The sequence below is a fragment of the Phoca vitulina genome, unplaced genomic scaffold (genome assembly GCF_004348235.1).
Source record: "Phoca vitulina isolate PV1807 unplaced genomic scaffold, GSC_HSeal_1.0 scaffold5, whole genome shotgun sequence".
Lineage (NCBI taxonomy): Eukaryota > Metazoa > Chordata > Mammalia > Carnivora > Phocidae > Phoca > Phoca vitulina.
The window spans coordinates 11,067,869-11,082,655 of NW_022589708.1; the positions used below are offsets into that span (position 1 = coordinate 11,067,869).

General features: G+C 39.2%; 1 protein-coding gene across 3 annotated transcripts in view; it reads right to left on the reverse strand.

The window, feature by feature from the left end:
• The window catches only part of PCCA (propionyl-CoA carboxylase subunit alpha), a 417,324-nt gene that overhangs the window by 294,687 nt on the left and 107,850 nt on the right, over positions 1–14,787 (reverse strand). For all 3 annotated transcript variants that reach the window (XM_032402683.1, XM_032402681.1, XM_032402682.1), the window contains one exon: positions 1,063–1,194. In XM_032402683.1, the coding sequence (XP_032258574.1) occupies positions 1,063–1,194 (132 nt within the window). Of the gene's footprint in view, positions 1–1,062; positions 1,195–14,787 lie in introns of those variants that run through there.

A 14,787-nucleotide genomic window follows, 5' to 3' on the forward strand; every position in this document is an offset into this window, starting at 1 on the left:
ACACACACACACACACACACACACACACACACACACACACGGATTTTTACTTGGCCTTAAGAAAGACCAAGATCTTGCCATTTTCGACAACATGGATAGATTCAGAGGGTATTATACTAAGTGAAATAAGTCAGAGAAAGACAAATAGCATATGATTTCATTTATATGTGGAATGTGTAAAACAAATAAACAAAAAGCAGAATCTCAGGGCGCCTGGGGGGCTCAGTTGGTTAAACTTCTGCCTTCAGTTCATTCAGGTCATGACCCCAGGACCCTGGGATCCAGCCCCACGTCGGGCTCCCTGCTGAGCTGGGAGCCTGTTTCTCCCTCTCCCTCTGCCCCCACCCCACTTGTGTGCACACTCTCTCTCTCTCTCTAATAAATACATCTTAGGAAAAAAAAGGCAGAATCTCATACCCATAAACACGAAGAACAAACTGACAGTGTCCAAAAGGGAAGGGAGTAGGGAGGGGGATGGGTAAGTGGTTGAAGGGGATTGGGGAAATACAGGCTTCCACTTACAGAACTAGTCACAGGGATAAAAGGTACAGTACAGGGAATATAGTCAATGGTACTATAATAGGGTTGTCTGGTGACAGACGGTAGCTACACTTGTGGTGAGCAGAGCATAATGTATAGAGTTGTGAAATCACTGTTGTTCACCTGAAACTAATGAGACATTATGTGTCAACGACAGTTCAATTAAAAAAAATTGATCATGTAATACAATGCTTAAGGGGCTTCTTGCTCCTTTTAACTTATACCATTTAAAATAATCCAGGGGCGGTGGCTGGCTCAGTCGGTAGGGCAGGCGACTCCTGATCTTGGGGCTGTAAGTTCGAGCCCCATGTTGGGTGCAGAGATTACTTAAAAATAAAATCTTTAAAAAAATAGAATAATCCAGTGTAAACAACACTGATTTATTTTAACCTCCACATGCATATTTTTGCATTTTATTTTGCATTTATATTATTGCATTTAGCAATAATTGCATTTTCTCTTATGCTTTTCACAAAATGTTTGACTTAAGGACACGTATATTACACATATATAGTTTCTCACCTTGACTACTCCATCAAAGCCAGGGATTGTGTTAACCTTTGCTTTCTTAGCTAATAATTTGCTTTCAATCTTGTCACCCATGGCTTGAATAGCATGTGTGTCAGGTCCAATGAAAGCGACACCTTCTGCTGCCTGTGGAGAAACACAAGTAGAAATCTGTAACAAAACAATATGGCGCCTGATACAGTCCCAACTTTATAAAAAGAAAAACCCACATGTATATTCACTAATTATTTACATACCAAAGACAACTTAAAAGCAAAGGATTTGAACCAATACATTAAAATATACAGTGTTGTATATACTACAAGTGCACAAAGATACAGGAAACAAAGTCGGGCCAAAGAAAAATAACAAATGAAGAATTCCTGCTTGATATTCACAGTATTCTTTGGGAAAGCCACTTCTATGGCGTCGTATTTATATATAATATCCTGCCACCTAACCTAAACAGTAGGTTCACCTTTAAAACACCTTATAAATCTCTGCATTCTCCATACCCTACAGCACACTGCCTAGTTCAACACAAATGTCCTTTTTCATTAAATACCAACTCTGTGCCAGGCTTTGAGCTAAATGTCAGGGACATGGATGAAAACCACAGGATATCCACTAATTCAAGGGAATGTGATCACTAAACCTCAGGGAAATAGACAAAAGAAAGTACAGAATGTTTACATCCTTGTGACTACAAGAAATGAATCAAGAATATAGTGGGAATTTACCAGGTAGAGTTATAGTTTCAACAAAAACTCTTCGGTATCAATCACATTTAGTTCCCCAGCAATGGATCCACCCCTCTGTGTTTACAGTATTATAATGAACAAAATGTTAATGAATTTTGCCAACGAACTAATCTGGGAGAGAGCAAAATATGATGTAGTCAGGGCCACTATGGCGCATGGTCTAGAGAAGTAAAGGTGAGGATTGCTGAAGTGAAGGATGAGGGTACTAGGCAAAGAATGGAGGTTAAATATGAAAAAAGGAAAACCAGAATGGATGCTGGGCACCATCTTAGGCCCTGAACTGTTGATTCTCCCATGAGCTTTGGTCAGGTTGATATAAAGAATAAATCATGTATTTTATGCCTCATATTCTATCTATTAGACTGGTGCCTGAAAGGACTCTGGGCTTGGGAGAGGAGCTTCATTCTCCTTTTAAGCATATTATCCAGAGTAGCTACTGCAGTGTGTTGTTGGATTGGTCTCTCAGCCATTATGAACCAAGAGGATTAAACCCATCCAGAGCAGAAGGTGGAAGGAGAACAGGGAATCAACAAAAGCAATGTACAGGAGATAAATAATAGGGGGGGTGAGATGACTCTGACAGCGTACAGGAAGCTGACAGAGAGGTCTAGAGGTTCTAAGAGGAGTCCAGGCTGAGATATGGATTTTCAAAGGCATTAAATACAAGAGAAAATTAAAAGTTGTAGATGAAATCACTCAGATAAAATGTATAGAAAAGCCAATGCCTTTAAACTCAGGATGTATACTTTCTCTTGTGCCCAAAACCAACACAGAAGAAAAGGGAAATTTTAGATTCTGAACTAATAAAGTCTCCTTTTCTTTGTGTGACAATGGGAATAATAACCACATTGCAAGTTTGACTGAGTATTAAATAAAATAATAATGTAAAACACCAAGCTGAGTGCCACAACTGTGAGTTCTTATCTCTTAACCAGAAGTCCTGATAAAAAGAGAACACTAGAAAAGTAAGACAGTTAGGTCCATAGGACCTCAAAATTATAGGAACCCAAATACTTACAATTACCAGTTATAAATGGCAGAATGCAAGATGAGAAACCTCTTCAGCAAAAACAGAGGCCCATAAAGTACCTCCCCATCAAATGTTTGTATTTAAGAGTAGAACCTTATGTTCTTAATTTAAAAAAAAAGAATCTTTTGTGAAACCCCCAAGATGTAAACACATGAAAAGTGGAGGTGCTCTGTAAGAGGGCAAAGTGGTCATAGGCTTACATCTTCGCATACTCCACGTCTCCAGTCATTTTGGATCACAGCAATTATCATATTCATTTCTCTTCATTACAAACCTGCCACCCACTAAATGCCAAACCAAGTCAAGAGGAAACAATCATGTTTCAACTATCAATTGGTTTCCCACATTTCCCTTTTACTTGCTAAGATGGAGGAATTTTTATTATAAAAAAAAATTTTTTTTAAGATTTTATTTATTTATTTGAGAGAGAGAACGAGACAGAGAGCATGAGAGAGGGGAGGGTCAGAGGGAGAAGCAGACTCCCCACTGAGCAGGGAGCCCGATGCGGGACTCGATCCCGGGACTCCAGGATCATGACCTGAGCTGAAGGCAGCCGCTTGACCGACTGAGCCACCCAGGCGCCCGAATTTTTATTATAAATGCGGTTTTAAATACCACTATGCTAGGCAGACTTAATCAAGTAATCAGAATACCCACACAAACAGCTGAAGAAATAACATAAATGAGAACATCCAAAATACATTATGATTATACAGTAAAACTTCTGATTAACAAGAGCCCAGCAACTAGGAATCTCTGATTAGTTAACTAGATTTTTCTCATGCATTCTGATTTGAGACAAATTAGTTACCTCAAAATGCAAAATACCAAGAAAAAAAGCTCACATCAAGTATTTAATGACTATTCTTTTGTCCCATCCAACAGAAAAGAAAAATAGCCAGTAGTAAGCTGGGTAACTACTCAGACAGATGTTTCAATGAACTCATTTCCTCTTTCTTTAGATGTTTTGGGTAGTATTCCCTGGGCTAGCCCTTAAATGTCATTAAAGCAAAATGAGAACGCAGCGTCCTAGTTCCTAACTCCCCTAATTCTTTGGCCAAAAGAGCAAGGGTGAGGTCAGAGTAAGACAGTATGGCAACTGCAAAGTGATGGAGCATGTTTTAAAAGTTCTGAGATTTTGACCAGAGTCATCTGTGTGATTTAGAAGTTAAGGCCAGAATTTATCACTAGTAAGTCCCTTTTGATAATCTTTTGTTCACCCTGGATCTTTTGTCATCCATCCAATTCTCTGTCTCCCTTAATCACCAGTAAGTCTTTTTGACATTCCATAGCAATAAAATGCACTTCTAAATATATGCTTTATAAGGTCCTTGTAAATTTACCATGAATGATAAATATAGTACCTGACGGCAGGTAAATGTCTTACAGTCATGGGCCTGGATGGCTCAGTCGGTTGAGCATCCAACTCTTAACTTTGGTTCCACTGGTGACCTCAGGGTCATGAGGTCGTGTCCCGCATCAGTCTCTATGCTCAGCAGGGAGTCAGCCTGAGATTCTCTCTCTCCCTCTGCCCTTCTCCCCACCCCCGCTAGTGCATGCTCTCCCTCTAAAATAAATAAATCTTTAAAAAGTGGGCTTTTTTTAAACAGCATTGGAAAACACTTTAATAATAATACATAGGAAAGAAATTACAAAAAGCCAAAATCACTGCTCTAAGATTCCTTTCATTTTCTAAATTCTGTGATTTTATGATTCTGGTCAAATTTTGATAGAAGAAAGAAAAAAAGGATTCATTTTGAACAGCATGTTAGGGGAATAATGAGATTTAACTTATAACAGGCTTTATGTTGTGAATGAAGGACAGAAATAATCATTATTTATAAAAAAATGTATGATACTCGGGGCGCCTGGGTGGCTCAGTCGTTAAGCATCTGCCTTCGGCTCAGGTCATGATCCCAGGGTCCTGGGATCCAGCCCCGCCATCGGGCTCTCTGCTCCGCAGGAAGCCTGCTTCTCCCTCTCCCACTCCCCCTGCTTGTGTTCCTTCTCTCGCTGTGTCTCTCTCTGTTAAATAAATAAATAAAATCTTTAAACAAAAAAAAATGTATGATACACAATTCATTCTCAGAAATATAAGTAGTAAACTGCTACACTATGAATTCAGATTTCTTTTAAATGCATACACTTTAGGCTCACCAAGATACTTGGATAACTGTAAAACCAGGGTCAGGCAAGAGACATAGCCGTGAAAAAATTGCTGAATTGCCCAAAGGACTTAGATTCTAGATTTTAATATATTCCTTGCTAAAAGGAAAAAGAGTTTCTGGTAGAAAAGGTCTGTTCAGGATTGGTGTGGGGAACGTAACACATGAGTTAAAAAAGTGAGCCAGGGAGAAAGCTTTCAAAAATTATTATGATTATGTCAAAAGCACATAGTAGCAGATAGAAAAGCTATCCCCTAAATATGGTGTTAACAGTATGGACATCAAAAAGAATAATAGGGAGATTACAAGGTTAATTCATCTTTTCAAGACTTCAGAAAAAAATCTTTTGCTGCTATCTCTATTCAAGTACTTTAACTTCTTAGACATGTATCACTCATTTCAAAACAATACACAGTTCTTTAAAAAGCAATATAGAGGAAAACTAACTTTACAGATAAAACTAAGCAAAATAAAAGGATCAAGATAAAATCCCATACAATGTTTCTACAAGGAAAATAAAATAAATACTAGAATAACATCCATGAAGGGGGAAAAAAATAAAAACCACAAGAGAAAAACATATCAACATGTAACAGATCAAAACTGTTACCTACTATTTCAAAACAAGCTGAAAAACATTTTCTAAAGTTATAGAAAACATGAAATAACATAAATCAGAATTAGAAATGTTCAGAAATGAGATGACATGCCTCAAGATAAAATCAGAAATTAAAAAGAAATATCATTCTAGAAATGAAGACTACCCCAGAGGGAACTCAAGAGTGAATAAAGAAAACAGATAATGCCTTACAGAAAATAGAAAGTGAAAGGAAGAAACTTTTCTGAATTTAAATATCAAAACAATGAAATTATTTTTAAAAGATACAAGAGAAAATGAGAAACTGAAGAAAAAGAGCATCCAACATATGGATAAGAGGAGTCTTTCAAGAAAACTAAAGCAAAGAAAAAGAATACCACAACTGTATTTCAAGAAAACGGTTTTAAAATTGGAAATAGCAAAAAGACATACTACAGCAAAACTGAGAAATTCCATCTAGAATGACCATGATACATTCTAGCAATACTGCTTACAAGAAAAACAAAAAATACAAGAAAAAAAAAGAATATGTGACTTATACAAAAGAGAAGTTTAAATTATCACCAGACTTGGACAACAGTAATCCATGCCAAAAGAAAATGGAATAATATAGTCAAGAAAAAGTATGAGCCAAGGATTTTAAATCCAACAAAACTGACGTCCAAGAAAAAATGCAGAGAAAACGAAACAAACAAGAACTCAGGGCCTCTTTCTGAGGAACTGAATAAACCTGTAGTTTGCAAACTACAAGGCTGTGAGCCTAATCTGGCCTGCTACCTGTTTCTGTACAGCCCACAATCTAAATGGATTTTGGCAGGAGCACCTAGCTGGCTTAGTCGGTGGAGCATGCAACTCCTGATCACAGACTTGGGAGTTTGAGCCCCATGTTGGGTGTAGACGGCTTAAAAATAATATATCTATGTATATGTAAATGGATTGTGGGGGGAAACAAAGTTTTGGGGGGAAAAATTTAAGAACACTGTATCCTGGGGCAGCTGGGTGGCTCAACAGGTTAAGCGCTGATCCTAGGGTCCTGGGATTGAGCCCCGCATCGGGCTCCCTGCTCAGCGGGAAGCCTGCTTCTCCCTCTCCCACTCCCCCTGCTGCTGTTCCCTCTCTCACTGTCTCTCTCTGCCAAAAAATAAATAAAATCTTAAAAAAAAAAAAAAAAAATACTGAGTAACTGCAACAGATTGTTTTGCAAAGCCAAAAATACTTGCTATCCGGCCCTTTACAAAAAGGTTTGCCCACTCCTTTCTAGAGAATGAGCTTCAGAAAAACAAAATGACTAAAAAGAGGTCAACATAAAGGGCCTGTGGTTACTTGCAGGACTAAAACCAAATGAAGGCTAAGGAGAGAGTATACTTTATATCAGCTATATTTTCTTTTTATTTTTCCTTTTTTATTTTTGTTTTAGAGAGGGGAGACAGGCAAAAGGAGAGGGAGACAGAGAATCTTAAGCAGGCTCTATGCCCAGCACAGAGCCCAACACAGGGCTTGATCTCACAACCCTGAGTTCATGACCAGAGCCAAAAATCAAGAGTCCTATGCTTAATCGACTGAGCCACCCAGGTGCCCCATACTAGCTGTATTTTCTGACAACACAGGTACAGTACAACTTTTTTTTTTTATTTATTTATTTGACAGAGACACAGCGAGAAAGGGAACATAAGCAGGGGGAGTGAGAGAGGGAGAAGCAGGCTTCCCACCGAGCAGGGAGCCCAATGCGGGGCTCGATCCCAGGACCCTGGGATCATGACCTGAGCTGAAGGCAGACGCTTAACGACTGAGCCACCCAGGCGCCCCAGTACAACTATTTTTAAAGTGAGGGAAGAACAGCAAGATGATATGTAAAATTCCTTTAAAGTTTTCAATAATCATATTGGTACTGATACTGTCATCCTCAGATTGCTGTGTGTGTGTGTGTACATACTACTGACTAGACAAGGAATCATTAAGTATTCTAATTTTATCATCTCCCCTGTCCCGGAGAGTCAGAACTCTAAATATGAAAACGAAGATACAAGAGTAACAAAGAAGAGGTTATCTTGAATTTTAATTAAAAAGTATCACTATGGGGGCACCTGGGTAGCTCAGCTGTTAAGCGTGTGCCTTCGGCTCAGGTCATGATCTCAGGATCCTGGGATTGAGCCCCACATCGGGCTCCCTGCTCAGCGGGAAGCCTGCTTCTCCCTCTCCCACTCGCCCTGCTTGTGTTCCCTTTCTTACTCTCTGTCAAATAAATAAAATCTCCTTTTTTTTTTTTTTTAAGATTTTAAAGATTTAAAGAGAGGGAACACAAGCAGGGGGAGCAGGAGAGGGAGAAGCAGGCTCCCTGGGAGCCAGATGCAGGGCTCGATCCCAGGACCCTGGGATCATAACCCGAAGGGAAGGCAGACACTTAACGATGAGCCACCCAGGCGCCCCTCCAAAGAAATTCTTTAAAAAATTCCTCTCCCTTAGAGTGGAGAAAAAGATATCAGAGTTAAAATACCACCATTTTGCAATCCAGTGAAATACTAGATAGAGACAGAAAGCATAAAAGGCTGCTTACATTGTTACAAGTGCTAACAAGACACTATGTGCCTCCTACGGTCTTGACCAAAGGCATCCCAACCCGAATCTGATCCCATCTCTGAATCCACGTGTAGGAATGCAATTTGCAGAAAATGCCAAGAATGGAGGAAAACCCTGACTTGTACCATGAGCACCCGATCAACTAAGTCAAGATGGACAGAAATTCTACAAGTCAATAATAACCCAAGGTTCTTCAACAGAAGTGTAAGGAAAAGAAAAGTCTAAAAAGAAAACCTGTGGATTAAGAGAAATTTAAAAGGCAAAGTTGAAAATAAATAGACCAGACAAACCATAGTTTCTAGGGATGCAGATTTGGACAATAAAATTATTTTAAAATGCAAGAAAAGGATTATTATAAAAGTCAAGTAGTGGTTATGAATAGGAAGAGATCAGAGAACAGGACTGAGACGGGCCACATGGACAAGATTCAGGGCAAATGTCTAATAGCTAGACCTAAGCAGTGACTACAAGATTATTTACCTTAAGTAAGCCACACATTTGTTTTGCATAGTTTCTCTCTTTTATTTTACAATAAAAATTTTGAAAATGATCTCAGAGTGGCCACACCAACTTCTGGAGTGAAACCAGCAGCTGGACCTGGAGCAGACAGGAACGAGGTGGGGGTGAGCACTCCCACCACTACCAGTTGGCGGTGCAGCGGGACAGCGCAGGATTAGAGAAGACTGGAAACCGAATCCCAATTCCTTTTCCTCCACACAGACTGTGGGATATCAATCAAGAGGAGGTGCAGAACCCTAGAAAAGGGTGCCGTTGGCCTCCGACCCCCTGCATTTACAGGAATCACTTTCTTTGAAGTGCCAGTCAGCTCACTGTGAATTTAGAACCCAAATTACGTGACTCACTGGGATAAGAACAGTAAGGTATTTGACTGTTAATGTGGGTGGGTGGTAGAGGGGAGACAAAGGTTTCATTCTAAAATTCTAAATAAAAACTTATAAACCAGCACAGTTTGTTAATTTGTTTGGGACGCTAACGGTAAGATCAAATGAAATCTAATAACATACTTACAAACAGTATTTACCTTACAGAGCACTGTGTATGCTGTGACTTAATTTAGCCAAAGGAATCTGTGTCTTTCTCTTTCAATATTACCAGTATCTGGATTTCATTCGGTCTAGTGCATATTTTGTATTAAGTGTCTACTTGGCACAGTGTACTCAAGCAATATTATTACTTCCAGATGATAGCCATGTACAATATTTAGTTAGGGAAATGAAATAGTAGTAACTGTCCCTACTGTAACAATTGGCAGAAGTCAGTTTTCTAGTTGAGGAATATAGTTACATATAAAAACCTGTTTTTCATTCACAGGAAGTGAGCATTACAGCAACAGAACACTTTCTACTTCTAATATCTGACAGTGGAATGATGTCCATTTCTACTTTTCAGCTATTACTAAGTCTGAAAATGGTTAAATTTCTTTTATTAAATGTTTTGGGTTTCTGACAAAGGTACTTGGAGCAAACAAAAGGTTTTGGGTACTTTTTAATTTAATAAAAGCCATTGAAATAAACTATAAATCTCTGAATATCTTTCTACTTTTGGGGTAAATAAAGTTTTCAAGCTCATAGGGAGATATTCTTTTTTTTTTTTTAATTCTCATTACTATATTCTATATTAACTTTGGAAATGTTCTTTCCATTTCAGAAGATTAAAGTTTGTCAGTTTTTGCCATCTCTTTTGTGCATATCTGAATTCTTCTTTTTATTTCCTTGTAATCAGCACTGATACCTATTTCCAGAGTCTAACTGATTGTAAAGAAGAAAGACGCTGGGCACTTAAGCTTCACCGATCACACTCTTAGTTAGTGCAGACCAGGATACTAAAAAGAGATGAGTTCAGATAAACCTGAGTGGGCTGTTAACCTTTTTTTTCTTGGGGGGGGGGGGGGGATGTAGATGCAATAACATTTCCAGCTGAAAGACTCATTCTAAGTTCCTAATGTTTAAGAATGCAAATGAAGTATTCTGTCTTTTCTGTGCCTGGAGGTGTTACGTGAGAAAACAGAAAGAGGTTTCTAGGATTAGTTCCACAGATTTCCTTTATCATGTAAAATCTCAGGCTGGTTGCAATGGAAAGAATCAAAGAAAAGCAATAGAGAAGACACCCAGAGAAAATGAATTCAATAATTTCCTTGGCAATCACATCGAGAAAATTAAAGTGAACTAAAAAAGTCAGATGTTGGGATGAATCTTAGCCTCCCTCCTTTAAATTTCTTTAATTTCTTTAAAGAAATTCTAGTTTTAATATTTAGAACATTAAAAAAAAATACATTGGCAAAATACTGATGATCAGTTCAATGACACTAAATTTTCTCAGATGAAATTGTCAAATGTTATCACTGAGCTACCCGGCATTTTCAAGAAATCAATTTATATGATAATAATGCTTTCATTAAAAATGCAGGTACAAATTTTAAAGTTTTTCTTTTAGAATGCATACTTTAAAGGACAAAGAGAGAAGCTTCACATTTAAATTTGTATGTGTTGCTAAGGTTCTCCTTATGTAAACTGGCCATAGAAATTAGTTATGAAGTTGTACTTTCCTTCTTTTGCACATCACATAAAATATTTTATATCCCTACAGTCTGGATATTAAAAATGAGCTGCCTTCATTTCTCCCTGATCCAATTATTTTTAATGTTTCATGCATACTAAAATTAATTGGTACTTTTGGATTGAAAACGAATACTTTCCCAGTTCAATTTTGGAATATACCTTATAATAACTATAAAATTAGATGAGCAATTTTACAGCATAAGTAAAAAAAAAATTAAGATTTAATAATACTTCAATTAGCATGAGGGGATGTTAATGCAGATGCCTCGTGACTAAGCTTCCTGTTCATTCCTCACAGTCCATTAATATTTACTGCCACTAGTGAGTAAGAATAGTCAGGTGGTAAACTGGTGAAAGGCTAGAGAGCTTTTGTTTAGTCCAAATATTAGATACTAAATTTAATTAAATGTTTTTAAATTGGTCTGGGATATGATCTGAATTATGTACTTTTTCTATTTCCTTTGAAAATATTTATGTATTTCTTTTAAAATTTACTACAAGCAGAAGTCCTCCCATACTCCTTGCTAAATTTACTGCTTTCTGGAACACATCAAGTTTTCGATACCACCACTGGATAGAAATAAGAGTTATATGGTTTGAATAAAGCATGCTCTACCTACAGCTGGGATATTCTTTTTTGTTGGCACATTTAATTGCCATGCTCTAGGATAGCCGACATTATAAAACTTATTTCAAATACTGAATGGAGGGCGCCTGGGTGGCTCAGATGGTTAAGCGTCTGCCCCCAGCTCAGGTCATGATCCCAGGGTCCTGGGATCAAGGCCCACATCGGGCTCCTGTCTGGGCGGGGAGCCTGCCTCTCCCCCTGCTCATATTCTCTTTCTCTCTCTATCTCTGTGTCTCAAATGAATAAATAAAATCTTAAAAAAAAAAAAAAAATACTGAATGGAATGCTAAAAAAGCAGAGATCATGATTTCCAATTAAAATTGCCCGGAACAACTGAGTAATTCCTCACACTCCTCAGCACATTTTAACCCACCAACCTGCTACTTTCACCCTTTGGTTTGGTCACTAACAAGGATGCAATGAAGTGAAAGTGACAATAAGATATAGTGGAATGACCCAAATAGAAGTTAATTTATCTCTAAGTGGGAAAGTTTTTTAACAAAGAGAGTAAAAGAAAAAGGAATAATAATTTTTTTTTAATTTACTTATTTAATACCGTCTACAGGGCATTGTATTACAGCTTGCTTTATCCTAAAAACCATTTTATAAACATTTCAGTCCTCAGCTTCTAGTTTGTTTACAAAGTTAGAAAGTCTTCACTTTATTCTAGAATTCCACAGTAGTATCTTACGTTGTAGGACAACTCACAGTTTTAACAGATTTTTTAGTATCTTTTCCTTAGGGCGCCTGGGTGGCTCAGTCGGTTAAGCGTCTGCCTTCAGCTCAGGCTCAGGTCATGATCCCGGGGTCCTGGGATCGAGCCCCGCATCAGGCTATCTGCTCAGTGGGGAGCCTGCTTCTCCCTCTGCCTCTGCTGCTCCCCCTGCTTGTGCGTGCGCACGCACTCTCTCTCTCTCTCTCTAATAAACAAATAAAATCTTTAAAAAAAAATCCTTTAAAAAAAATAGTAATATATTTTCCTAAAGGGGAGAGGGGCAAGAAACCAACAGGACATAAATAATCCTCTCTACTGAACATGTCAGTAAAATTAGGATCCAAGGGATGAAATCAATTGCCCATTGTCACTAATAAACAGGTAAAGTGACAGAAACAAGACTAAGACCTTGCTACCTTCTCATGTCATCTCCCACACTTGTGAACAGGTCCAGGTGACCAGGCTTCTTCAACAAGTCAGAGACCGTGCACTGACTACTGAACACTGCTCATACCTAAGATGTGCCTGGCGTAGTCCTAGGACGTACTATTACCCCAGCATCCACCTGATTAGTGTTCCTTTCTACTCTCAGAAGCATGCTGGTTTGGACAAGACCTGGTTTTTGCCCACAAGGAGTTTATAGTCTGGTAGAACAATACATACCAAAAAACAGAAACAATATGTGGTAGAGAGTAGTAAATGCACCAAAAAAAAAAATTAATAAATAAGACACTACTATGAACAGAATCCAATGTGGGAATCAAGGAAGGCTTCACAAAAAGGGAAGCATTTGAGGGAAAAAGACAACTAGGATTTGGAAAAGTAGCATGGGAAAGCAAACATTTAAGTACATAGGAAAACACCTCTTGCTCCCTTCAAACGTATGTGACCACGACCCTGACACAGCCTTTTGGAGCTCTGAAATGACAACACACACCACCTATACACCCCTCACCTCCCCTGCCACTTGAATCATATAAAAAGTTCAACTGTCGGGCAGGATGTTTATTTTCTTGAAAGAAAGGTGGTAATTAGAAGCAATAGAGTACAACAGTTAAGCGCAGGACTGTGGAGCCTGCCAGAACTCCAATTCTACCATGAACTACCTGGTTGGCCTTTGACAAGTTACTTAACCACTCTGTGCCTCTTTCTGAACCTGTGAGGGTTCGATGAATTGATAAATGTAAAGCACAAAGGCCAGAGGGGACCCATGGGAAGCTGCTACATACGTGTAAAAGACTGGAAGTCCGTTAAACAACTGTTGGCTGGCTCCCGCCTGCCTTCCTGGGTGCACAGGTTTAACACGTTCCAGGAGCCACGCTCCAGAGACGGTCCTCCTGCTGTTGGCCCCTTCGCCCCAACTAACTCAGACCCTTCCTGAAGAGGCTAAACCCACCTTTCCCCTGCACCCTTCATCTCTTCCTTTCAATTGGCTCCTTCCCCTCTGCCAACCCCTGCTCGAGTGGAGAGCTGCTTGCCCTTCCGACACATGACTAAAATAAAGGTGAGCCTTCTTCCAAAGAAAGAGTGAGACAGTCCTCCCGGAGGAAAAGATGTTACACAAAGTTTCTTTGAAGTGACTATCACAATACAGCAGCCAGATCTCCTCTGGTACCGGAAACTGCAGAGAAGGGAAGCACAAATGGTAATGGAAAGACAGACAGAAACGAAAGTGTGGGGAATGGCCTGCTTGAGGAACAAATGCAGCCTCCCAGCCAACGGTGAGCCACTGGAGAGTTCGGAAGCGCTTTGGAAGGTCAGCGAGGCAGCGGCGCTCCGAGGAGGAAAGACTGAGATGAAGGGATCAGTGGCCCAGGTGAGAAGGAGGACGTAGGAGCCACTGGAGCAGCCGTGGGATCTAGTGGGGGGAAAGAGGTAAGAGAAGCTGCAGTGATAACAAGAGAGCTGGCAATGGATTCAGGGAGAATGAATAAATGAGGAAGTGTAAGGGAGGGGAGTAGTTAAAGGTAACTATAAAGCTTTTTGGACCAGAAAACTCCACTGAAATATGAAACCAAAAAGCAGGTCTGGTTACCAGGACAGTAAGATTCATTCTGCCTATCAGTGCCTTATTAGTAGGACAACCAGGGGGAACTCCAACGGAAGACATTCTTATCTGGACCTAGAAATGTCTTCAGTAGATCAGACCCAAACCAATCATAAAATGCCTTGTGATAAATTACTCAGCACTTAAAACCTCACATGTACCTGGGTAATCTCTACTGCCATGTGCTGTGAAATACTTCTGACAGATTTTAAACAGTTTACTCTTGTTATTATTACCTTTAATATTTCAGTTCCAAAACAAAAAGCGTGTTTTTGGAGTACTACTGTTCATGCTGTAAAGCTCTGTGGTTTAGGATGTTTTTCTGTTTTAGAAGCTCAATTTTGACACTGCAGTTACCCTACTTGACCATAGCCTTCAACTCTGGTTTAATAATGCTATTTAATTACAAATACACTTCAAAAGTCTTCTTAAATTCTTGGCTTCAATATCCACACGAGAAGCTGAACAGAGAGAATATGACAGGTGAGCAGAACACATAAACTGCCGTCAAGGATGAAATCCATGAGCTGGGATGACATGCCAAGGCATTTCCATAGAACACAAAGGTCCACCCACCATACCAATTAGAAAACAGTGCTCTGATGACAAAAGAGTCATTAGTCTCCAGCAATTTCCAGCT